We start from the raw sequence: 27,010 nt of genomic DNA, 5'->3' as shown, positions 1-27,010 counted from the left end.
AAATATTCCTTTAAAGGAGATGTGGGTGAATCATTCTGTCAGTTCATTTGAGTTGAAGGTCTTTTAAAAGCTCGCTGTCACATGTAATGTCATAGTTTTTTAGAGTAAAAGCTGTTTTGATGACAGAACAAATGAAAGCATTTTCCCCAATTGTGTCACATATAGATGCAATCATTGCTAAAATATTGCCTTCAAGAAAGCTGTAGGTGAAACTACTGATCAATAAATAAAAATAAAAGTCGATGCAGAATGAGTCACTATAAAAATGTGCAGACATTGGACTGGTTTCAGATAGTATTCTATCATCAAACTAGATTTTCTTTAAGGTTATAGACCAACTTAGAAGATTATGCCAGGGACATCTTAAAGTCCCATTGAAATGTCACATCCCAGCTTTGAGACTTTGAGTAATCCAGTCAGGGTTCAGTCATATGTTGAAAGGGCACGGGGCACATAGGAAAGCAGATCAGAAGCTTTCTGTGAAACAAAAATAAATAAAAGCTACACTGTATCTCCCTGCCTCTAGGCAATATTGTGATGCACCACCAATCTATTTATCCTATCAAAAATCCTCCCTGGAAAATATGAAATGAAGAGCCTGAGACGAGACAGGCAGACACTGACCGACACAATCCGACCCTAGCCACAAAAGTTTAATATTTCATTATTATTTGATTCAATATTAATTGATGGAAGCGTAAAAAACATGTAATGTTAAAAGCACAGTAGCCACTAACTACTGAAAGTTCCAGCGCTAAAACACTTTGTACAGATAAGTATAACCTATTGAAAGAGAACAAATAAACCAAACACAGCACAAACAAATATGCTTAATGAACACTAGCAGACGGTGCGCACAGTATTTAATGCTGCATGTGCAGACATCTCATGTCAAAGAGCGAGTAACTGCATAAAGCATCTGGTAAATGGTAAGTGTTTCTGCTTTTCTCGTGTCAGCATTACAAAATATTGTACTAAAGAAAGAGGAGAACATGGCAGGTCATAGAGGAGACGATGCGTTTAAGTGAATGTCTGGGAATGACTGCTTTTTGAAATTGTGAAGGTTTGTCCCCATCTAGTGGTCATAGTTATTATATATTTTGATCTACCTCATCTGTTTTTATGTAATGTTTGGGCAGCTCTTCCATTGCATGGCAGATTCTGTACATTCTGTATTATTAATTATATTTTACAACTATTTTAAACTTGAAAGTCTCTTAGGTCACATTCACACAAAACCATCAAAAAAGTAATTAAACTCCATTTTCAGTTTTCTAACATCATCGGTTTTCAAAATATGCGGTTATGGAGAACATTTTCGGTGGAGGAAAAAGTTATTCTAGTGTAGATAAGAGGTGTAAACATAGCAAAATTAATGAGTACTAAATGAAAACTAACCGGTTTTCGTTTTGAAACTTCGTCTTCAGCTTCTTAACATCATTTTCCAAACGAGGAAAACGCTGCTCCAGTGTAGATGAGAGGCGTAAACGTAGGCAACGTCTACACTGATACGTTTTCGTTTGAAAACACATTCATTTGGCTATGTTTATGCCGCTCATTCACACTAGAACAGCGTTTTCCTCCACCGAAAATGGAGCGTTTTGAAAACGCTTTTCATTACTGCATACTTTGGAAAACACTGAAGTTAGGAAATTGAAAATGGTTTAGTGTGGATGTGGCCATAGCGACGACTACACTAATACATTTTGTTTTAAAACTCATTTATTTCAGTAGGTTTATACTGCTCATCAACACTAGAACAACGTTGTCCTCCACCGAGTCGCATTTAGTGTGGATGTGGCCATAGTCGACGACTACGCTAATACGATTTCATTTGAAAAACGCATTAATTTCACTATGTTTACATCTCTCAATGACGCTACGCCATTTTCCTTCACTGAAAACGGGTGTTTTAAAAAATGCTCCCCATTACCGCATACTTTGGAAAACGATGACATTAGGAAACTGAAAACTGAGTTTTCAAATGAAAATAGATTAGTGTGGTTGTGGCTGTAGACTAGAAGTGAACGTCACTGATCTATACTGTGTCTGACAAGATATATTTTACCCCGAATTTTAAAAAAGTACTAAAGGTAGCAAAAACAATTTGTTGTGAAATACATTTCTACAGGTTACATTTTTATGTAAAAATTTTTTTAAGTCAATTTCTGTTTAGGCACAAACCATAAATTCTTGACTACAAAAAAACCTATTGAAATACAACAAGAAAGTTCATTTAAAAGCCCAATAGTGGGGAATGTCATTACACTATATGGGTTTAAATTATCAGAAACCTGTCATTACATATCCTACCTTACAATTACTGAGATATAGCCCTTATTAAAACCTCCATGTGTGACAACTAGACCCAGTCTCCCATATATACATTTTTGAAAAGCCATTTTGAGTTGTCAGCTGTGTTATCCTATGCCATTTATCATGGTTATTAAAGATTCAAGTCACATGTTTTGGTTGTTTCTTTAAAAACATTTTTAATTAAGTTATATTAAGATTAATGATAGCACTTTTTGTTTTTTGTGATGTCTTCACTCCATCTTTCTTAATCCTGAAATGCATCAAAAGAACAGGCCAACCACTGGTCAATTACATTTTAAATTGTATGACCTTGTTAAAAATGAGAAAGAACATAAATGACATAATATAGCACAGCAGGTTTACTGTATGATTGATGAGTTTCATTTTTGAGAAAACTTCAGCTGGCAATGCCACCACTGTAGAATGACCCATCTGTACATCAGTTTTTTAAATAAAATGTTTGAAAGATCTTAGTTCAGTGAGATTGAACCCAAAATGCCATAGATTTATTTTTTTATTATGAAAAAGAAAAAGCATATCTTTTAACACAGTGTACAGTGTAACAGACCATCTTCCACAAGAAAAGTTGTTGATGCTAAATGGAAATTTGGACAAGAGTTACAAAAAACACATCAAACGAAACATTAAAACTACTGAAAAAAGTATTTCCATACACAATCTAAATCCACAATATTAATTTTCTGTTTATAGAAATTATGAGGATTATTACTATGTTACTACAATCATAGAATCATATAATAGAGAGAGGAGGAAATGCTTTGGGTCTGCAAGTGCAATATTAATTATTTAGTTCAAGAGGGTATTTTGGGTTATGTTAATGCGATGATGTTGGATAACGAATGGCAAGTCAATAAACTAGGTAAAGTCCTCAATTTGACAGGACATCTGATTACTAAGGACCCGCCTGTTTGCAAAAAGAGTCCTGAAATAGTGATGCCCATAATAGAACTGGATCTGCTTTAACAAACGGTCTGGATTAAAAATACACTGAAACCTTAGAAATCTCACTCACAACATTCACGTAACAAATCAGCATTTGTATTTTTTGCATTCTATGATTTGTTTTTCAGACATACTAGTATCATTATTTGTTTAGTTTCCATATGGTTTGCATCAAACTAAAATTGTAGGTTTTCTAAAGAATGTTCACAATGGCTGCACTGGAGTGATGACTCCAATAATATTCATTAATAGTCCTTTCTCCATGATGAGGTAGAGTCCAAAGATTTCTGTGAAGACACTTTTATAATTAGTATGGGAATGTAAACAAAACACCACCTTAAAGGCTTTGACAATACATATTTCAAAGCATATAAAAGTGACAAGTGAGATGTCAAGCATAATGCTGAGCAAAAGATAAAGACTACATCTTGTTTAATCATTCAAAAAATATTCTGATGTGCATTCGCCAACCACAAAATGTTCACCATTTGCGCAGTAATAACCTTATAGGTTTTGTACAACAGTTCTTAATGTTGATTGGTTGACAGGCACCCAATTTAATGTCAGCTCATCTGATATAACTGTGCTTACATATTTGCAAACATTTTACATTTTTGTAATGCGAAAACCATCACAGCTGGTACAGAGAGAAAGTCCAGTGGGAAAGGCTCACTGGTTTTTACCACCATCATCAAAGCTGTTTTTGATGAACCAGCACAGAAAAACTGCTTAGAAGCACTTCTTTCAAGAATTAAGTTGATGCATGCACAAGGAATGTCTAATTCCCTACACAAACACAGCTTCTCAATGTTTTTCAGTTGTGTGCCTACAATCAGACAAACATTACTTTTATTCACATCAGTTTGTGCACTGCACTTTGAAGGGCAAGTTATACATGACATAACGTAAGTAATACATGAAAGATGATCTTTACATTCATGATATGCAAGAGTTCCCCAAAGGGAATTTTAGTTCTTTGATTTGAAAAAAAAAAAAAAAAAAATAAAATAACAAAAGTAAAAGATAGAAAAAGGCCATTGCATGATATGAGAGAGAGAGAGAGAGAGAGAGAGAGAGAGAGAGAGAGAGAAAAACATAACATAAACAGCAAATTTGGGTAAACTCAACAAAAATGTGTCCAGATCTTCACCCCAAAATAATTAAATATATTCTGCATAAAGAAAATGATTCCTATTTTTAGAACAGTTATAATTTATTGTATTTTGTCATTACTATTAAGCACATTTCCCCTCTAAATTCTCTTTACCGTAATAAATCAAGACATGGTTCTCATTACTGTAACACTGTAACTACTGAATTACAGCAAAAAAAGTGCAATAAAATGATGTTTATTATTTAAATCAGCATTAAATGCACTACAATAAATACTAGCATGATATATAAATTATTAAATAATATATAGTTTTTGTATAATTTTGTATTATGGTAATGAGAATGTTTTTTTTTTGGGTTGTTTTTGCATTTTGATAATGAGAATTATTTTTATTTTGCATTTCTAATTCCCCCATTGGCCCTTATCAATCATGGCCTCCTAATAATCCCCATCTATTAATTGGCTCTGTAACTCTACTCTGTCCTCTCCACCAATAGCTGGTGTGTGGTGAGCATACTGGCGCACTTTGGATCCATCTCATCCAGGTGGATGCTGCACCCTGGTGGTGGCTGAGGAGAGTCCCCTGTTCACTGTGTAAAGCGCTTTGAGTTTAGTATCAGAAAAGCGCTATATAAATGTAACGTTCATTCATTCATTCATTTTGATAATGATTTCTATTTTGCATTAATGCATTGATAATGATTTTTATTTTGCATTTCAGTCATGATATTATAATTGTTTTGCGCTAAAGCAATAAGAATGATTTTTATTTTGCATTTGGGTCATCAGAATTATTTTTATTTTGCATTACGGGAATGAAAATTATTTTTTTTTACATTTTGTTAAGGAGAATAATATTTATTTTGCGGTAAAGTAATGAGAATGATTTTTATTTTGCATTACAGTAATGAGAATAATTTTTATTTAGCCTTAAGGTAATGAAAATCATTTTTATTTTGCATTACGATAAAGAGAAAGTTTTTTTTTTTTTTTGCGTTACGGTAATGAGAAAGATTTTTATTTTGCATTACAGTAATGAGAATAATTTTTATTGAGCCTTAAGGTAATGAGAATTATTTTTATTTTGCATTACAATAATGAGATTTTTTTTTTTTTTGCGTTACGGTAATGAGAAATATTTTTATTTTGCATTATGATAATGAGAAAGTTTTTTTTTTTTGCATTACGGTAATGAGAAAGATTTTTATTTTGCATTATGGTAATGAGAATGACTTTTATTTAGCGTTACGGAAATTAGAATAATTTTTATTTAGTGTTAAGGTAATGAAGATGATTTTTATTTATCGTTATGGGTATGAGAATTATTCTTATTTTGCATTACGGTAATGAGAATTATTTTTATTTTGCAATACAGAAATTTGAATAATTTTTATTTAGCGTTAAGGTAATGAGAATTATTTTTATTTAGAGTTACGAAAATGAGAATGATTTTTATTTTGCATTACAGAAATGAGAATAATTTTTATTTAGCGTTAAGATAATGAGAAAGATTTTTATTTAGCGTTATGGGAATGAGAATGATTTTTATTTTGTATTACGGCAACAAGAATTATTTTTATTTTGCAATACGGAAATGAGAATCATTTTTATTTAGCGTTATGGGAATGAGAATGATTTTTATTTTGCAATACGGGAATGAGAATGATTTTTATTTTGCAATGCGGGAATGAGAATGATTTTTATTTTGCATTACAGAAATGAGAATTATTTTTATTTTGCATTACCGTTATGAGAATAATTGATATTTAATGTTAAGGTAATGAGAATTATTTTTATTCAGTGTTACAGGAATGAGAATGATTTTTATTTTGCATTTGGGTCATTGTTTTGCATTTTGATCAAAATGATTTTTATTTTGTGTTACGGTAATTAAAATTATTTTTATTTTTTATTAAACTAATGAGAATGATTTTATTTTGCATTATGGTAACGATAATTGGGGAGTGGAGGATGTACTTAATGTAATGAAAATAATTATTAAAAATAGGCTTCATCTTAAAAATATAATTATTTACCCATTCCTTTCTTTTGTATTTTGGGTTGAAATTTGAAAATAATAAAATATTAAATGTTTTTGACAGATTTTGAGAAATGAATGCATTTGGGTGCACAAAAGGAAGATTAACATCATCTATAGAATGTAATCTGTCTTGTATCTGCAATAAAAGACTTGCCCTTTTATATACACAGGCAGGAGATGGAGTCAGCATCCCCCCTCCCAGCAAAACCACAGTAAAGAAATCTCACATTTCACTTTTCACTTTGACACCATAACACAGATAATACAGAATGTTCAAACTGATCCGAGCTTATTAAACAGGCCTGAATCAAATCAGCCTGACATGCATGACACCTCCCAAGCACGTTCTAGCAGTATATCGTCTATCTTTGCACATTATTAGTGTTAAGTTCACGGCTCAATATAGCTAAATCTTCTGAATGTAGGAGGATAAACACAGCTAGGTCATAACTCACTGGTATGACTATGGTAGTGTGATGAATACACGTCCACACACATATGCTCAAAGAGGTCTGCATTGCCATGCATTTTTTATAGCCAATAGCATGCATCTCTATTGCCGTAAGGCGCAGAGAGAGAAAGAGGGACAGAGAGAGAGTGAATAGTAAATAAAGCTGTTGTAAAAAGCAGTTGGTTGACCATAAGCTGTGTAACTGCCATAGGCTTTTTCTATTATCTCTAAAGGGCTCAATAAAGCATGTGATCATATGCACAGTCTATCCATTTCATGTGCATTCATGTAATATTTCACAAAGCAGTCTGTGTGTTTGTGCATGATCTAAAGTGTGTTTCCTCCCATGGTCTCTTTAGAAAGTTAGTATAGCGATATATATTTTATATGAGTTAAAGCAGCATCATATTTATAATACAACTTTAGTGTCACTATAGCATATCACTACAACCTAGCAGAGTAGCGAAAATGAAAAGATTCCCAAGCGAGTCTGGGATAGCGGTTAAGTCATTTTATACTCTTTTAAGCCACAGAGCCAACAAAAAAAAACAAGTGAGAATTTTGTGGGGGGGGGGGGGATATAGCTATACAGACAAATAACAGAAACCTTTTCGAAACCTCCCCAACAGTAGTGGTAGAACTCACAAAAATAAACGCATTATGTGTAATTATCAAGTATATCATTCTGATTGGCTGCCTCTGTGCAACAGAGGGCCAATCAGAGGTAAGAGTCCAACTGTCCATCAACTTGACTGGCCGACAGACAGAAGGCTGTGTAAAAGCTAAACCCACCCGAGTGTATAGAGAAATGTACTGCAGTAAGGCTTTGTTTAGTTCATGGCTCCTCTGTTTAAAGTTTCAGTGGTTGATTTGTGGTGTTTCCCATAAGCAATTGGTCCACAGGTTAAAAAAAACACCATCCGCTCGACATTATTCCCCAACATGAAGGAAAGTCTGGTGAATATTATAATAATGTCAAAAGAAAGTAGTGTTCGATCAAGAGGCGTCTGAGATATCATTGCTTGAACTCAGTATGTCATCTCAATTTCTGCTTCTGAGTAGCCTTCATAAGAGCTTGTTTTTTAAAAAAGACACCAAAAAAAGAACTAATTATACTTTGAGAGTACATTTTATAAAGTCAGCTTACATAAAACGTCCACAGGTTTAAACAGGGCCGAGCTTCCCAGCTCAATGGTATGTAAACAGTGTTCTGTTGCAATTTGCTCTCGGCCATAATCTCACAAGGTCACCCACAGAGGTCACGGTCACCTCTCGCCCTCTGCAAATCGTCACCAATTGGCTTTGACTGCTCTGATGTCACTCACTAAGTTCTGAGCCAGACATATCCCGAAAATCTGCATAGTATGAAAAATATAAGACATTACAGAGGAGAAAAGGAAACATCAACTGAAAAAAAAAAAATCAATATTTGCCTTCAAAGTGCTCTCATTTTCAATTTAACTGCATGTAATGCTGAAATATGGCCAACAGCCATCCATTATGCATATCAAGCTGTATTTTCAATGTTGAACCAAAAGGTGGCAGTGTTACATGACATTCATATAAGGCCATTTTAACAGTTTGGTCTTCAGGCAAAGCTGTGCATTCATAACTACATCTTTGAAGTAAATGTGCTTTAAAATTTGGTTAAAGCATTTCTATGAGCATTATCCTTACCTGTAATAATGCAATACCGACAAAAATTCCAGCTACAATGATCAGATTGTCCTGAAGCCACTTTTCAAACTGTCCCACACAGCCCTTGGTGTAAATGTACTTCTGCTGATCCAACTCCTATTAAAATGATGATTTGAATTAATAAATGTACATGCAGGGGCATTTTGTACCTCCTCAAATAATCTTGATGAGAAAATAACTCAAAGACAATATTGAAATAAATGCAAAAAAAAAAGAAAAAAGTAAATTAAAATACACAACAATAAAATATACAATCCACAATTAAAAAATACATTAAAATGTCACTCTCCAACATCAATGTCAGTGGGTAAAGTTTTAGAAGGAGGACATATCTGTAAATATAAGATAGTAAGGCTGAAATACATGTGAAAGGTTTTCACATGACAGAAGGCAGCACTATACAGTAGCTGATTACCCAGTCAACAGAATAACGCTCACCTATCAAGTTTGCAAACGGTCTGAAAATGAGTCAGACTGGTGGAAATGGACGGCCTTATTACAGAGTACACAACACACCCACTCGGACATCATTACTGTAGGTCACATCAGAATGGAAATTAACTCAAACTCTGAGAGTGGGTCAGTTTTCAGTGGTAAATTAAAGCTGCACCTCTATGCCTGCCATCATCATTACAGCTGCAGTGTTTACCAAGGATTTGTTAATTATTAGAGTGAAAGGTGATTATTATTAATAATAATAATAGTTGAACAACAGTAGCAGTAACAGATGAAAGACACAAAATATGCACATTATTGTATTACTGAAGATATATTTTTAAAGCAATCTCAAAAAACTGCTTTAAAGTGATAGTCCATCCAAAAATGAACATTCTGTCATAGTTTAGCCTCATGTCACCCCAAACCCATATGACTTACACCACGTCCACACTAATTTGTTTAAGTTTAAAAACTCATCAACATCATCATTTTCCAAAGTATGGGGTGTTAAGGACAGCGTTTTCAAAAGACTTCAGGCATAAGCATAGCGAAATCAATAAGTTGTCAAACTAAAACTTAGTGTGGATGTGGCCTTACTTTATTATGCGGAACACAGACCCACTTTATATTAGGTGTCTTCAACTACTATGTACTTAGGCAGCTGATAAAATGTACTTATGTAAATACATGTTGTTGCATTTTACTTACAGTTAAAGTACCTGCATTTAATTACATCTGTAGTTACACTGTTAACCTTACCTCTAATCCTAAACCTCACCCTAATCTAAACCCTCACCCTTATCTAAACCCTCACCCTTATCTAAACCTACCTGTTCCTCAACTTCAGTAGAAGCATATGTCAATCACGTGAGAATTTTGCAAAACAACATGTAGTTACACAATAAGTACATTGTATTGTGTGTATTTTAACCATGCGTGACCCTGCATACACATGCGTGGACGTTCTATTTTGTCTTTGCTATAAGCAAAGCATAATTTAAATTTATTTAAACTGAATGATCTCAGTTCAGAAGACTCTGTGCTGTCAGTAAAGGGTTAAACTTTCAACATACGGAGTCATGTGACAAAACAACATGGTGCAGATCACAGCGGAGTTTGTCTTATATTTCAGATTTGTCTTATATTATAACATTGGGAATCAATTGGTTCATCCAAAAGCTGAAACATTTTGCTTTCAGAGTCTTTATATGGAATTATGGAGGAAAATAAGATGCATTTCGAACTGTTCTGAGATCAGTGCAGACAGACAGCACATTGGAGGTTAAGTCGTTCACTAAATAAGGAGCAAGGGAGTATCCTTTAGCTCTCTATGCAGCCAAGTGCGTTCAATTCTAAAATCCGATCAAAAGGGTTTCAGGATGCAGATGATGTTTGGACAACTCAACATATTTGGCAGACATGGGACAATGATAATCAGTACATTAATTATGCTTATTTCTGATGTAATGTCTGTAACGTCTCAAAAACATGAATAATCAACACTCCTGGAAACATAAACAATTTATTAAAAAAATCTGACTTTCTATAGCATGGTATTATTTCAAATTTCACAACTTAGTCCCACTGTCCACATATGTTGCCATCCATTTTTAGGAAAACGATTTGCTCTAGAATTTTTTATTTTTTTGCATGTTCATTAGGTGCTACTAGTTACATATCAAAAAGGGAAATGGAAAATGCACACAGCAGTCACGCTCAAATCTCAGAAGGTTTATGTTAGTACATAGTATTTAAAGACACCATATATAAAGTGGGACCCGGAACACAAAAGGAGATATTTTAATGCATTTTCTGGTCCGTTTTTCAATACAACTGCAGTTGACAGTAACTCACAAGCTCAAAAAAGCACCCAAAAGTATCATAAAAATAATCAATGCAATATGTGTCATATTTCAAGTTTTCTGAAATCATACAATAATAGGTTTCAGTGAAAATCTTGACGTGCTTTGTGCATTCATGAGCGCAAGAGAGAAGCTTGTTCTTGTTGTTTTTAGCGCTATATGGATTTCTATTTTTGTTTTTTAAGTAAAAAGTAAATTATGACAGGATTTTCATTTGTGGGTGAACTGTCCTTTAAAAATACAGACTTTGATGATATTTTGATGTGACTATTTTGATTAAAAAAAAAAAAAACATACAAAAATATTAAAGTATTGCTTGCTTCATGAAAGTCCCAGTTGTAAAGTAAATGGAGATCCATAAGCCTTTAATTCAGAAACTGGGTAAACATCAATTGCAACTGGAAAATGAATTTACATGGGAAAAAATTAGAGAAGGTTCTTTTCCTCCTCATTTCAAATGTTTACCACACGCAACTCATGCACTTGTAACTAAGTAAATAAATCTTCAAGTGCAAGGTGTAGAGCATATTGGTATTCTCTCACTGAGCTGACCTTTAAACTTTACACATGTCCAGGAAAAACAATTAGACCTTCACCTGGGCGGACCTGCGCATTAATCTATTTGAGAACAAATATCCTCTCTGGAACACAGGCGGTACTCACTCCCATGCAAAGTAATGTTGAAATGACACTGATAACACAGCTCAGCACATACAACCTAACATAGGGAAGATCCAGTTTGTATTACACAAACATACAGGAATGTCTTTAACTACTGTCTATTGCATTCTGGGAGGGAAGGGAGATGAAAAGATGTAATTGGGGTTTACAGTTACATTTGAAGGTGAAGAAAGAGAAAACCACACAATCCGGCTTTTGTTGCACTATACAAACATCTTCTCCATAGACTCTTTTGTCCCTTCAGGGAAGAAGACACAAAAGACTTTGGAAAATGTAACTCCGAACCAGTAGGATGTCTTGAAAGGTGAGGAAAGCAGCTGTATTACAGTTAGTGGCTTGTGGACTTATTCATCTCAGATCTATGTTGACCATATATCTTCAGTTCCTTTACACACCCTTTCCAAACTACCTCCAGAGGTTGAATACAGAAATCCAGAGTATTGAAAAGTTGAATTTTTTTTAGTAAAAGTTGGTGTTTAGTAGGGCTGGGTGATGCATTGAAAATACACTATAAATTTGGGATGATTTTGGGACAACATCGTGAATATTGCGGTGATTTTATCTGGCAATTTTTTTTATTTGGCTTTTTATCTGGCCATTAAGTTTCCAAAAGATCACGTCATTAGACTTTTTTTCAGGATCCTTCCTTTTCGAGTGTTTTGCAAGTATTTACATTAACCTCTTCAACTCTGGAGCATTTTGGGGCTGCCACCAGCAATTTTTCACACTAAAATTTAAAAGCATACCATTTACACATACTGTGGACTAACTGCCAAAAATTGGTCTAATTTTTTTCTGAATAATTTTTCTCTATCACCTTCCGTCACAAAATGCCGATCTGAAATGTAGGTGGCACTATAACGCAGTTTAGCCCTCACAGATGTGCTCGTTCATTGACATTCAGTCTAATTTTCAGTTAATGCACCACCCCCATTTTTTTCATCGAATATCTCAACCTTTGAGTGGACTAGAAGCTCAATCTAAGTGTCATTAGAAAGCTGAGATCCTCCCCTTGCGATAACGTATAAAATGTTATCATTAATATTCGAAAAAAAAATTTCTGATGTTTTTATCAGCATGCTTTTCCTGCAGGACTGCATATTTTGTTCTGGACATCTAAGATGTAACAATGGATTATTCACACAAGCAAGCTCACTGACAAGTATAAATTCATTTATTTTTTTGAAAACTTCCTAAGGTAAAAGCAGATATAAAGTTTTAACTATTTGGGGCCTCCAGCAGCAGTGATCGGCGCATACAAAGAGACGTTTGTATTTGATGTCTTACAAATATCCTATTTCACTGAGGTATAAATGCCAAAAAATATACTGTACAGTCACATTCCTGAGAATGAGAGCTTTCATTTGATATATGATTTGTCTATTTAAGTGCTCTTTTAAAGACTTTTACATTCATATTCATATTTCTACCACATAACCACTAGACGGCGCTTATTTGACACGCGGATGTCTTAAGGCCTTATTTTGTTATTTTATGTAACATAAATGCTGAAGTGATGGTTATCTTTGAAAAGGTCAGATTCTAAGCTTTAAAACGATACCACATATGCCTGACTTATATTTACAGATACATGAGCATTTTAAGCGTAAATGTTTTTCGTGATGTAGCGTCCCCTTTTGGACCCGCTGCCGGGTCCACAAAGTTGAACAGGTTAAAACAGATTAAAATTAGGGTCCCTCTATCCAAAAAAAAAAAAAAAAGCCATTTCAAAGTAAATAGAAATATTAAGAAGTATATTGAGTATTGTCATATGGGTGAAAAACATTTAGATTGCCCAGATTGCTATATTGCCCAGCCCTAGTTAAGTATTCAAAATGAACTTGCTTGTTTCACACAACATGTTTGAAACCAAATAAAACCAGCGTAAATCTCTTGAAAGTTGGATTGTGAAAGAAAGAGTATCCATGTTTACAGAATAATTACTGTACACCCACGGTTCACCACGGTTCTCTTCATGGCAAAGTGTTACCCCACCCATACTGAGAGGCACTGGGCTGGTATAACCCACTGACTTCCCAATTACAGAGCTCCACAATTTCCCGTGGCTAAAACTAGAAGCTAATTATCACCTTTAAAGTCTTAAACTGTTATTAAGGAGCAGAACAAGAGGAACTCAAATGCTCTCACAATCTGTCTTGCGCTTAACCCTTCTATGCTCCCTGCTGAGGGTAGTCTCAGTCATCTAGTGTTTCTCTACATAATTTATAAACTGTATTACATTTTTTTGATTAAGCATATGTTATGGATATGAGAAATTGTAAAGCTTTAAACTAACTAGTAATAAAGCACTCACCCCTTGAAGCCGCACATCATAGCCACACTGTGTATTCAGGACATCCTCCTAGACAGTACAAGAAAACATGTTCATCTCTAAACATTTTGAATCTTTAGAATAAAATATCATTTTTGTAAAGGACAGAAAAGAATAGATTTTTTAAAATAGAACAGAATATTTAGGATAGATCACAATAGAATGTTTAGAACAGAATTTTTAGAACACAACAGAATAGAACATAATATTTAGTATAAAGCAGAATAGAATGTTTGGAACAGAATCTTTTGAACAGAACAGAATCTTCAAAAAAGAACCATTAGGAAAGACCAGAACAGAATTTTAAGAACAGAATGTTCACATAAATAATATATGTATTAGTCGATTAACTTTTTTTTAATTGCGATTAATCGCATAATTTTTCATGGTTAATTGCGATTAATCACATATTTTGAAAGTGCTGAAATTTTACTTTACATACATAAACCTCTTTTTGTCAAAAAACATTTATTTGCTTCTTAGGAAAAAAACAAAAAACAAAATGTAACCATAATGTTTACAGTATTACCATTTTCCAAACAAATAATTCCCAAGTATAAATATAGAAATGCACTAATTTGGATACAAAGTTAAAATTAAATTAACTTTGAGCGAAGCATCGACAGACCCTCAACGGGAGAACTCCAACAAACTGCGCAGCGGTCCTTAATCAATGCCATATATCGTGTTTTGCTTGTAGGTGATAGTTAAGATGTGACATGCTTCTAACTTACAAAGAACGCAAAGTACTTAATTTTTTTTGTCAAATCCCATCTGGGTTTGTTTTGTAAGAGGTCCTTTCTCCATCATTTTGTGTTTCAGTTGTTTACATTAGCGCAATTCCCCCTCCGGACACAACGCAAAGGTTCCACCCTATTACAACCAGTTTTTAGAACTCACGAAGCTGAATAATATTTCAATATCTAATGTAAAAATGTATAAATGCATATTATAAATCGCGATTAAGAAAAATGAACGCGTTAAACATTTTCAATTAATCACATCAGTTAATGCCTTAATTTTGAGAGCTCTAATATGCCTATTTATATGATAATTATATTTAAGATAGAATCTTCAGAATGGAACAGAAAGCATGTGCTCTACCCCAGAGCTAAATCCTTGAGCTATGTTCCGTTTTCTCTGACACACAGACCAGCGGCTCATGTTGAAGTTTCAGGATGTTCATTAGATCTTTGAATTACTCCTATGATGAAACTTCATTCATGTTTGGGTAATTTGGTGCATGCAAGAACACAAAGTGTGCAGTAGAGAGGAAAATATGCAAAATACAGTGGCATGAAAAAGTATGTGAAACCTATGGAATTAACAGGTTTTCTGCATTAATTGGTTAGAAAATGTAATCTCATTTTATTAAAGTCAGAAGTATAGACAAAGCACAATGTGCTTAAGCTAACAACACACAAACAATTATAATCTTTCATGTCTTTATTGAACACATCCCATTAAACATTCACAGTGCTGTGGAAAAAGTAAGTGAACCCCTAGGCTAATGACGTCAACAAAAGCTAATTAGTCAGGCGTTGGCAAACCTGGCATCCAATTAATGAAATGAGATTGGAGGTTTGGGTTAGAGCTACTTTGAGTTATAAAAAGCACTCAAACATTCTTAGTTTGCTATTCACAAGAAGCATCTGCTGACGTGGACCATGCCTCGCAAAGAAGGGATATCAAAAGACCTCAAGAATTGTTGCTTTGCATAAAGCTGGAAAGGGTTACAAAGTTATCTTGAAGAGCTTAGATATTCATCTGTCCACAGTTAGACTCTCTCCTAGAAGTGGCTGTTCAGCCAAGATTACTCAAAGGGCACACTGCAGAATGCTCAATGAGGTAAAAGAGAACCCTAAAGTGACAGCTAAAGACTTGAGGGAATCATTGGAACTGGTTAACATCTCTGTTTATTAGGGAGCACGATATATTGGCGGCCGATATATTATTGGCCAATAATCGATAATATTAATCGCCCGATAATGGAATTACCGCCAATATTTTTGCAGATATTTTGTTACGGTTTATTTGCTTGCGGCAGAGAATCTCTGACTGCCTGCAGTGTCTTTCCTTCAGGCAGACACTCGGACAGCCCAAAGCAACAGTGTGGGTGCGCACATACAGCGTGTCTGTGTAAGTGAAAGACAAGTTCATGTCGCTCTGTGAGGATTATTTTAACATCTCTGCACCTTGTTACATTGTTTTGGGTCTGGTTTTAATTCGGGATCATCTGCTGTAAGTAACAACATGCCATTTCCCATATTCTGTTTGTTTCATAGGCAATAAACAAAAACGCGACAAAAACATGTTACATGGGGGCAATCATTTTCGCTTATTACTTCATGAAACATAAACAGAATGTGGGAAATTGCACATCGTTAATTGCAGCACAGCATTGCAATTAAAAACAAGCCCCAAAACAACCTAACGTGGTTCATAGATCTTGAAAAAAGCTTCACAGATTGACTTGAGATGGCTAAAAACATTAGTTTGTGAGTGAAACTAATCTGCTTTTTGTATTTTAGGAGTTGAGGTTTTGTCTAACGTTGTGACTCATGATTATTCGATCTGTATGATGTTACCTATTCCCATTAGGATTGTTTCATACATTTTACAGTGGTACTGTCACAGATGAGAGCTGTAATCATCAGTGAATGAGACATGCATATGCACCCATTACACACACAAAACACCGCTGCACACGCAGTCTGGATGCTATCATTAATATTACACCATGTATACAGAGTTTAGGTTTTGTGTTGTGTGTTTTGTTGTTAAATTTTGGTTTTTGGTTTAATGCATTATCACAGCTGTTTGAAGTTCATTATTCTCTCGCCCGGTGCACATTGTACGATTTTGGCCACGATTCTGCCGTCTTGAGACAAATTTCGGGAATCCTAAAGGATTTCTGTCGTCGTAGGACAAAATCGGCAATCTTACAACGTTCAGTGTGACATGCTCATCAATGGCCGATTAATAGCCTTTGCAATGATCTTTAGCCTCCGACGAAGTTCTGGCAGTGTCCGAAATTTAGCATTGCAGCCGTATATTGTGACTGCTATTACAACGATTATGGTCCGCTCCTCTCGCACCCCAATTCACTTGAAAAGAAACCTGCTCCGCGTTTGCACCACCATAGCAACATCTGTGCCCAGATGTCACTCTACTCAAGCTCTTTCAATGTTTTTTCTTCTTTTCATTTTATATAAAATTTTAATAAATCAGCAGAAAATACTGGAGAAAAGTGTAACACTTCAGCAATATGAAAGCATTATTCCCTGAATTAAATACATAGATTAAAAAACAAAAATAAATGATTGCATTTTCTTAAGTTTTTTTTTTCGTTACATTTATCATGCATTATCTTTACAACTTTATTTTAATTACTATTTTACTTTTAATAAATTTACTTTAAATGTCTGTAAACTTCTTTAGTTAAGATTCACACCACTCCAATTTTATAGAGATTTTGTTCTTATGGAAAGAAATTGGTACTTTTATTCACCAAAGTGGCATTCAACTGATCACAATGTATAGTCAAGACAGTAATAATGTGAAAAATTACTATTACAATTTGAAGTAATGTTCAGAACTTCTTAAACTACTTCAAAGAGTTCTCATCAAAAAATCCTCCACGTGCAGCAATGACAGCTTTGCAGATCCTTGGCATTCTTGCTGTCAGTTTGTCCAGATACTCAGGTGACATTTCACCCCACACTTCCTGTAGCACTTGCCATAGATGTGGCTGTCTTGTCGGGCACTTCTGACGCACCTTACAGTCTAGCTGATCCCACAAAAGCTCAATGAGGTTAAGATCCATAACACTCTTTTCCAGTTATCTGTTGTCCAGTGTCTGTGTTTCTTTGCCCACTCTAACCTTTTCTTTTTGTTTTTCTGTTTCAAAAGTGGCTTTTTCTTTGCAATTCTTCCCATAAGGCCTGCACCCCTGAGTCTTCTCTTTACTGTTGTACATGAAACTGGTGTTGAGCGGGTAGAATTCAATGAAGCTGTCAGCTGAGGACATGTGAGGCGTCTATTTCTCAAACTAGAGGCTCTGATGTACTTATCCTCTTGTTTAGTTGTATACCTGGTCTTCCACATCTCTTTCTGTCCTTGTTAGAGCCAGTTGTCCTTTGTCTTTGAAGACTGTCGTGGACACCTTTGTATGAAATCTTCAGTTTTTTTTTGGCAATTTCAAGCAATGTATAGCCTTCATTCCTCAAAACAATGATTGACTGATGAGTTTCTAGAGAAAGCGGTTTCTTTTGTGCCATTTCTGACCTAATATTGATCTTAAGACATGCCAGTCTATTTCATACTGTGGCAACTCAAAAACAAACACAAAGACAATGTTAAGCTTCATTTAACGAACCAAATAGCTTTTAACTGTGTTTGATATAATGACAAGTGATTTTCTAGTACCAAATTAGCAATTTAGCATGATTACTCAAGGATAAGGTGATGGAGTGATGGCTGCTGGAAATGGGGCCTGTCTAGAATGACTTTTTTCAAAAAAGTCTTTTACATCAGTAATAACCTGACTGTGAATGTCCTGTGTTCAGTTGAATGCCACTTTGGTGAATTAAAGTACCAATTTCCTTACAAAACAGCTAAATCTGTACATTATTCCAAACTTTTGGCCGCCAGTGTATTTATGGGACGTTTTAATCCAAATCGGCAGATAGAGTTGGATACAATTATAGAAATCTTTGTTGTGTTTGTGCATTATCCATAGGGAATTTGTAAGCACAATATACAGTTGAAGTCAGAGGTTTACATACACCTTAGCCAAATAATTCCTGACATTTAATCGTAGAAAACATTCTCCAACTTCGGTCAGTCAGGATCACAAATTTATTTTAAGAATGTGAAATGTCAGAATAATGGTAGAAAGAATGATTTACTTCAGCTTTTATTTCTTTCATCACATTCCCAGTGTGTCAGAAGTTCACATACACTTTGTTAGTATTTAGTAGCATTGCCTTTAAATTGTTTAACTTGGGTCAAATGTTTTGGGTAGCCTTCCACAAGCTTCTCACAATAAGTTGCTGGAATTTTGGCCCATTCCTCCAGACAGAACTGGTGTAATTGAGTCAGGTTTGTAGGCCTCCTTGCTTGCACACGCTTTTTCAGTTCTGCCCAAAACATTTCTATCGGATTGAAGTCAGGGCTTTGTGAGGAACACTCCAATACCCTGACTTTGTTGTCCTTAAGCCATTTTGCCACAACTTTGGAGGTATGCATGGGGTCATTGTCCATTTGGAAGACCCATTTGTGACCGAGCTTTAACTTCCTGGCTGATGCCTTGAGAAGTTGCTTCAATATATCCACATAATTTTCCTTCCTCATGATGCCATCTATTTTGTGAAGTGCACCAGTCCCTCCTGCAGCAAAGCACCCCCACAACATGATGCTGCCACCCCCATGCATCATGGTTGTGATGGTGTTCTTCGGCTTGCAAGCCTCACCCTTTTTCCTCCTAACATAACAATGGTCATTATGGCCAAACATTAGACCAGAGGACATTTTTCACAAAAGTAAGATCTTTGTCACCATGTGCACTTGTAAACTGTAGTCTGGCTTTTTTATGCTATCTAATAAACTTTTTTTTAAATATCGGTTATCTGTCACAATAAGCTGTGAATTATCGGTCTCTGCCCAGAAATTCCATATCGTGCATCCCTACTGTTCATGAGTCTACTATACAGAAACCATTAAACAAGCATGGTGTCCATGGCTGGACACGACGAAAGAAGCCACTGCTTTCCAACAATAACATCGCTGCACGCATGAAGTTTGCCAAGACCACCTTGACACTCCACAAAGCTACTGTGAAAATGTTTTGTGGACTGATGAAACTACAATTTAATTGTTTGGGAAGAACATGCAGCACTATGTATGGTGTAAAAAGAGCACCGCATACCAACATTAAAACATCCTTCTAAAGGTGAAGCACAGTGGAGGTGTCAAACTCGGTTCCTGGAGGGCCACAGTCTAGTGTTGGAGTTTAGCTCCAACCCAACTTAAACACACCTGAAGCAGCTAATCAAGGTCTTCAGGAGTGCTTGGAGATTACAAGGAGGTGTTCTGGAGCAGGGCTGGAACTAAACTCTGCAGGGCTGCAGCCCTCCAGGAACTGAGTTTGAAACCCCTGCCCTACATGATAATGTCTGGGTGGCATGCGCCAGCTGAAGCTCAGTAGAAGTTGGGTGATGGAGCAGGACAATGAGCCTAAACATTGAAGTAAATCCACTACAGAATGGCTACAAAAAAAGAAAATCTGGAGTGGCCCATTCAGAGCCCAGACCTTAACCCAACAGAAATGCTGTGGAATGACCTCAAGAGAGATGTTCACACTGGACATCCTTAGAATAGGGCTGAGCTGAAGCAGTTTTGTAAAGAAGAATGGTCTAAAATTCCTTTTGACGTTGTGCAGGTCAAATCCGCAGCTACCGGAAACGACTGGTTGAGGTTATTGCTGCCAAAGGAGGATCGACCAGTTAATAAATCCAAGGGTTCACTTACTTTTCCCACAGCACTGTGAATGTTTAATGGGATGTTTTCAATAAAGACATGAAAGATTATAATTGTTTGTGTGTTGTTAGCTTAAGCACATTGTACTTGTCTATACTTGTTGTGACTTTGATGAAGATGAGATCACATTTTATGACCAATTAATGCAGAAAACCAGCTAATTCCAAAGGGTTCACATACTTTTTATTGCCACTGCAAGTTAATTACACAATTAAACTGCTGAAACAGGAACATGAAAGGGCAAATGGTACACAGATGAAATGATCAGCGCTGGCACTCACGGCAGGGTCTTTAACGCAGCAGGAGAAGGGAACGCCACATCTCTCTCGGCTGGGGTTGGAATCGGTGCAGTTGAAATAGATGTTCAGGTTCCAGTCGTTCGGCCCGTGAGCACCACAACATGACCACTGAAATAATATATGACATCAAAAGTGAGATTATAATGATCATCAACACCAAAATTGTTAGTTATACATCATCATACAGCTTCCCTAAAGTTTTCCATATAAAGAATTTTTGATAAACTGAGGAGCACATGTATATATATATATTAGGGGTGTGACGATACATGTATTCGTCCCGAACTGTCATGGTACTGACGACGAAGAATACATCTGAGTCAGTCACAGGCGATCCACACTCCAAACCAGAAGAGGGCACGCATGGTAATGCAACGCTGTTTGCTAACCGCCACAACAGGAAAAAGAGCAGAAGAAGAAGAGACCATGCACCAACCCAAAACAAGAATGGCTTCTCCTAATGCACAAGTTTTATTTTTCACTGATCTATTTATTTTGTACTTTTATAACACAAGAGATGCTTTTCAGTTTTGTAGCTGATTGTGACCAAATACCTTTTGTTTTTTATCAGCCCTACAAAAAAATATTACCTATGCAAGAGTGCATTCTATTTACTGATTAGTGTTTAATACACTATATCAGTGTACGCAGGCTGTACTGTACAAACTACCTCGGGGGGACTAAATGCCGCTAGGTGGAACAAACTGTAATTTGCACTACTGTCTGTTCAAAATAAATGAAAAGAAACCTAGCATTTGGGATTTGTTGCTTTTTCCTGTTGTACTGAACTCGTATCGAACTGTGAACCCAAAACCAAGGAACGTACCGAACTGTGACTTCTGTGTACCGTTAACCCTAATATTTATATATCTTTTGCATTCAAAATATACCTGAATGAGACATGATGTTCCATAGCACAGCAGAAAATGAGAGGAGTAGACAAATGCTGACTCACATATTCCTGAGCAAAGTCAATGAGGTTCTGGAGGTCGATGTCATCCCGATATGCTTTAACATTGTTGTTGATGAAGAAGTTCAGCTGGTCTTTGATCCAATCTTTAAACACAAAGGCTAAAATGCCAGCTGTGAGCTCCAGGAAAAAGATGAGACCCAAAAACACTGAAAACTAGAAGAGAAAACACACAGATAGTGCAGTTAGAGAGCGATTACCCTTTACATCCTGGTAAATAGCCCAACTGATCTTATCTAAAAGCTATATTGTTATGTTGCTATTAAGGGGACATTTCACTCAAAAATTTAATTTCAGTAATTATTTACTCACCCTCGTGTAGTTCCAAACTTACATGACTTTCTGGTGTGTTCCGTGAAACACAAAAGATGTTCAGCAGAATGTTGACACTACTCTTTTTCGAACAATGAAAGTAAATGGTGACCAGAGCCTGACAAGCTCTGAAAAAGACAAAAAAGCACCATGAAAGTAGTTCATATGACTCATGCGCATTATTCCAAGTCTTCTGAAACCATATGATAGCTTTGTGTGAGGAAAAGACCAAAACTGAAGTCATTATTCACGGCTAATCTCTTGCTGCCGCACTGAAATTGAATTAAATTTCGCATATATTGAAATAGGTGGAGTCAAGACGTGTCACGCCAGGTTTTCATCAATGATGCCAAACATTAGTGATTCTTGTGTATCTTATAACCGATAGTGATGTGCCAAATTTGAATATGCCCATATTCAAATTGTGCAAAGAAAATTTGAGAGCTACAGCCAAGGGGAGATTTTCAGTGAATAACTTATATTTCGTCTGTTCCTCAAGCTGATTGTGCTTAAGTCATATGGACTACCGTTATGGTGATTTTTGTCATTTTTCTGAGCTTGATAGCCCCTGGTCACTATTCACTTCCATTGTATGGATAAGAGCAGTGTCAACAACTCCTTTTGTGTTCCATGAAAGAAAGAAAATCACACAGGTATAGAACGACATGTGGTTGAGTAAATGATGACAACATTTTAATTTAATTTTTGGCCGAACTATTTCTTTAAGTCTCCCTTAAGGGGGTGCAACAATTCTCTGGATGTATTCTTTTGCAATGACTAATTAATTTATTTGTCCATATCTGGAAACAAATCAATCTTGAAGAGAGGAAAACAGACTGGAAAAAAATGTGAGAAGGAGTCAGGCGGGTGGTAGCGGGTGTAACTCACAAATTTGAGCAGGAACGTGTTCTCCCGGAGCGCACCGATGCATCCGGCAAATCCAAGAATGAACATCACCCCCCCTACCACGATAAAGAGCCAGACAGGGTCAAAGCCGCCCAGATCTGTGATGGAGGAAATGTTTGACAGCACTCCCTGTGGGCCAGACACATCAGAAAGAACGTTGCGAGTTCACATCCTGACCTTAAAATCTTCCACCACCTGACAGGCTGCCGTACTGACGGTGTTTGGGCAACTCTCCACAGGTAGTCACGCCTTCCAAGTTTGTCTCTTCCCACCAGGGTGAAATTTCAGTGTGACCACGGGACAAAAGACAGGCTTTTGACCATGCTGACACTAAATACAAACAATGTTTTGCTCTGTGTTTACGTTTCTCCCTGGTTTGATATGATGGTGTAACAGGAGAGGGCCCTGAAATCCTCTTTAAAGAACATTTAAAATAAACGTAACTTCCACCAATCAAATTCAATGACCCCAGTCTTAACACTTTATTTCCATGATTAACATTTAGCATATAAAAAATTAACCACTTTATTAATTATTTACATTATGTTAAGGTGTTTCTTGTGTGACATTAATACAAAGTGCCATATGCTCTACACATGTCATTTAGCAGAGCAATCAAGGACTGAACTGGAGCAATTTCCAGGTTATTAATCAGCCAACTGATTCATTAAGTCACCACGAATTAGTGAGAAGAAATTACATTCACCTTTCGTGCGTGAATACATAACAGCGAGCCTGACCTTTTGAGGGGAACGACAAATCACAGAGGGAATAGGCACAATAAACGCAAATCATAATTGAGTTTGTGCAGCACCGTGTTAGGGGTTTGACATCAGAATATAACAGTGACATTAAGCTGCCATGGAAATAAATAAAGGATACCACCCATATGCTCTCAAATGTCATAGTTTAAGGGTGTTAAAAGGAAACTACAGACATCAATAGGAGGAAAATATCATAGGGAGTCACAGAACAACTTTAAATTGTTTCAAGGCAAAAAAGAATCTCACATCACATCTTTTAGTATAAAATGTAAAGCCTAACAGGAATAGAATTAAAACATAGAATAGAAAAGAATCTTGAGAAGAGATTTTGAGGAACCACTGTTATTAATAACGGACTGGAACAGAGTATTTAGAATAGAAAAGAATAGACTCTTTAGGACAAAACAGACAATCTTAAGAATAGAATCTTTAGAGTAAAATAGGACAGTGCAAAACAGAATCTTAAAAATATAACAGAATCTTAAAATATGAAGTACAGGACAGACCACAAACTTTAGAATAGAATAACTTTGATTCAAGGCATAAAGCATGTCATATATTTTTAGTGCCATAAAATGTGAAAACTAACAGGAATTTAATATCTTTAGCATAGAATAGAACTGAATCTTTAGAATAAAGTACTTATGATAGAACACACAGAATAGAGTATTTAGAAAAAATTGAATAGAATAGAATAGAATCTTTAAGACAAAGCATAACAGAACCTTTAGAATAGAATCTTTAAAGATGAAGTACAGAATAGACCAGAAACTTTAGAATAGAATAGAATAACTTTGATTCAAGGATGAAAAGCATATCATACCTGTTTAAGTGCCATACAATGTAAAAAGTAACAGGAATAGAATATCTTTAGGATAGAATAGAACAGAATCTTTCAAATAGAATATACTCTTTGTGATATGAAAAAAAAAAAACAGAACTGAGAATTAAAAAAAATAAATAGAAGCATTGAAGTGAACATTCTACATGATCTTTAGAGTAAAACAAAATCATTAGAATAGAATAGAATCTTTGAATGTGATTTACGGAATAGAAGAGAAACTTTAGAAAATAATATTTCGATTAGAATAGCTTTAAAATGTGTTCGTTTCAAGGCAAAAAAAAACATCTCATATCTATTTTAGTACAATAAAAAATTCTGCTGCTTTATCAGACAGATTGCATGAGACAACAGGGTACTTGTAGGTAATTTGTACTGTTAAAGAGTGCCGTTGTCTTTGCTTCTGTTTACATTTATGAGCATGTTGCTTAGGCAACAAGGATAATAAAATTAGGAATCTGAAGCATGTCACCGATCGCTGTTACTCTGTATTTTTGAACTTGCCTTCTCAGCCCATGCCCAAAGTCCAATACCCAGGAATGCCGCTCCCAGCAACTGCAACACACAAGCACAAAACAGAATCCATCACATTTACACCGATTACACAATTCATTCCTGTTCTAGAATGGCAGGAGTTTACTGATACTGTATGTGCAGACTGCCCTGCTCTCTTTATCTGAGGGCAACCTGAAAAAAGTTATCTTGGCAGAGTTTCAATCAAAGATCCGGAAAGAGGAGATTTCCCTGCATGCACTGCCATCTTTTGCCAAAGACACTTGGGAGAAAGCCAAGGCTTGTTTTTACCTGAATGAGAGACATCACAATGAGGTGTTGCTACAACTGCTTACAGGAACTAGCTTTTGCAGAGGGCTTATGGTACAATAAATGTACTGTTTAGGGTGTCTACAATGAGTCAGAAGGTGTTTGAAATACATCAGTCTGGGAAAGGTTACAAAGTTATTTCTAAGACTCTGGGACACCAAAAAAACCACAATGAGAGCCATTATCTCCAAATAGAGAGAAGTTGGCACAGTAGTGAACCTTCCCAGAAGTGGCCCACCTTCCAAAATTCCTCCAAGAGCACAGCGACGACTCATCCAGGATGTCACAAAAAAGCCAAGGACTACATCCAAGGAACTGCAGGCCTCTCACGCATCAATAAAGGTCACTGTTCATGACTAAACTATCAGAAAGTCACTGGCCAAAAATGGCATCCATGGAAGAGTGGCGAGGCAAAAACCACTGCTAACCTAGAAGAACATTAAGGCTCATCTGAATTTTGCCAAAACACACCTTGATGATCCTCAAACCATTTGGGAGAATGTGCTGTGGACTGATGAGTTAACTGTCGAACTGTTTGGAAGACAGAGGTCCCGTTACATCTGGCGTAAAGCAAACACAGAATTCCACAAGAAGAACATCATACCTACATGCATAGTGATGGTAGTGTGATGGTGTCAGGATGCTTTGCTGCTTCAGGGCCAGGGCAACTTGCAATAATTGAAGGAATCATGAATTCTGCTCTCTACCAGAAGATCCTAAAGGAGAACGTCCGGTCATCAGTCCGTGAGTTGAAGCTCAAGCACAACTGGATTATGCAGTAAGACAATGATGCAAAGCATAGGAGTAAGTCCACCTCTGAATCGCTCAAAAGAAGCAGAATTAAAGTTTTGCCTAGTTGCCCAGTCAAAGTCCTGACTTGAACCCGTTTGAGATGCTGTGGCAGGACCTTAAATGGGCAGTTCATGCTCAAAAACCCTCCAATGTGGCTGAACTAAGACAGTTCTATAAAGAAGAGTGGGCCAAAATTCCACCACAGCGTTGTGAAAGAGTGATCGCCAGTTATTGGAAGCGTTTGGTTGCAATTGTTGCTGCTAAAGTTGGCACAACCAGCTATTATGTTTAAAGGGGCAGTAACAGTTGAAGTCAGAATTCCCGAACTAATGTCTTTTATGAGTCTGTTCTTCTGACTCTACCCTGCAAAACATAAATTGCTTCCTGAAACCAAAATTATTCATTTCATCATGTCCAACTTGAAATTAACTAAGAATTCAAAGTAATTACTGGATGGTTGTTGATATGACAATATGTAGTTCAAGATTCAGTATGGGTTTTGTTGTAAGTATTTTATAAAAATGAATGAATTAATTAATTTGCAAGAATCTGTTCTGTTTAAATATGAAATGATCTCATCATTTGGTAACTGTCTGCTGAGGGCAGTAAATCCAATAAGAATGGCATTTCTTATTTCCAAATATTTAATTGTTAATGGAACCATTAAGGAACTAGAACCAGGATCATTAAATTCCTTGCGATTCCCATCCCGAGTAACCTATAACTACAGCAGCTTCCCAGTCACACACCTGCAGGCCTCTCAGATCTGTGTGTTTGACGCTAGCAGCATGAGGGGAACGCGAGAGCAGAGGGTGAGAGTCTGAGGTCAGGTATCAGCAGCCACAAATCCCACAATCTCATTTCCCTG

General features: G+C 36.0%; 1 protein-coding gene across 1 annotated transcript; it reads right to left on the bottom strand.

The window, feature by feature from the left end:
• Nucleotides 1-4,263: 4,263 nt before the first annotated feature.
• On the bottom strand, nucleotides 4,264-25,347 carry LOC127412643 (tetraspanin-17-like). The gene is made up of 8 exons (XM_051649184.1): nucleotides 25,333-25,347; nucleotides 25,033-25,083; nucleotides 22,906-23,088; nucleotides 21,691-21,861; nucleotides 20,718-20,843; nucleotides 13,879-13,926; nucleotides 8,563-8,679; nucleotides 4,264-8,240 (listed from the first exon to the last, which is right to left on the bottom strand). Exons 1-8 carry the CDS (start codon nucleotides 25,345-25,347, stop codon nucleotides 8,175-8,177), a joined length of 777 nt encoding a protein of 258 aa, XP_051505144.1. The 3' UTR covers nucleotides 4,264-8,174.
• Nucleotides 25,348-27,010: the final 1,663 nt, after the last annotated feature.

Source organism: Myxocyprinus asiaticus, chromosome 22, assembly GCF_019703515.2.
Source record: "Myxocyprinus asiaticus isolate MX2 ecotype Aquarium Trade chromosome 22, UBuf_Myxa_2, whole genome shotgun sequence".
Taxonomy (NCBI): Eukaryota; Metazoa; Chordata; class Actinopteri; order Cypriniformes; family Catostomidae; genus Myxocyprinus; species Myxocyprinus asiaticus.
The sequence above is the reverse complement of the archived record's forward strand: the minus strand, read 5'-3'. Positions and strand labels throughout refer to the sequence as shown.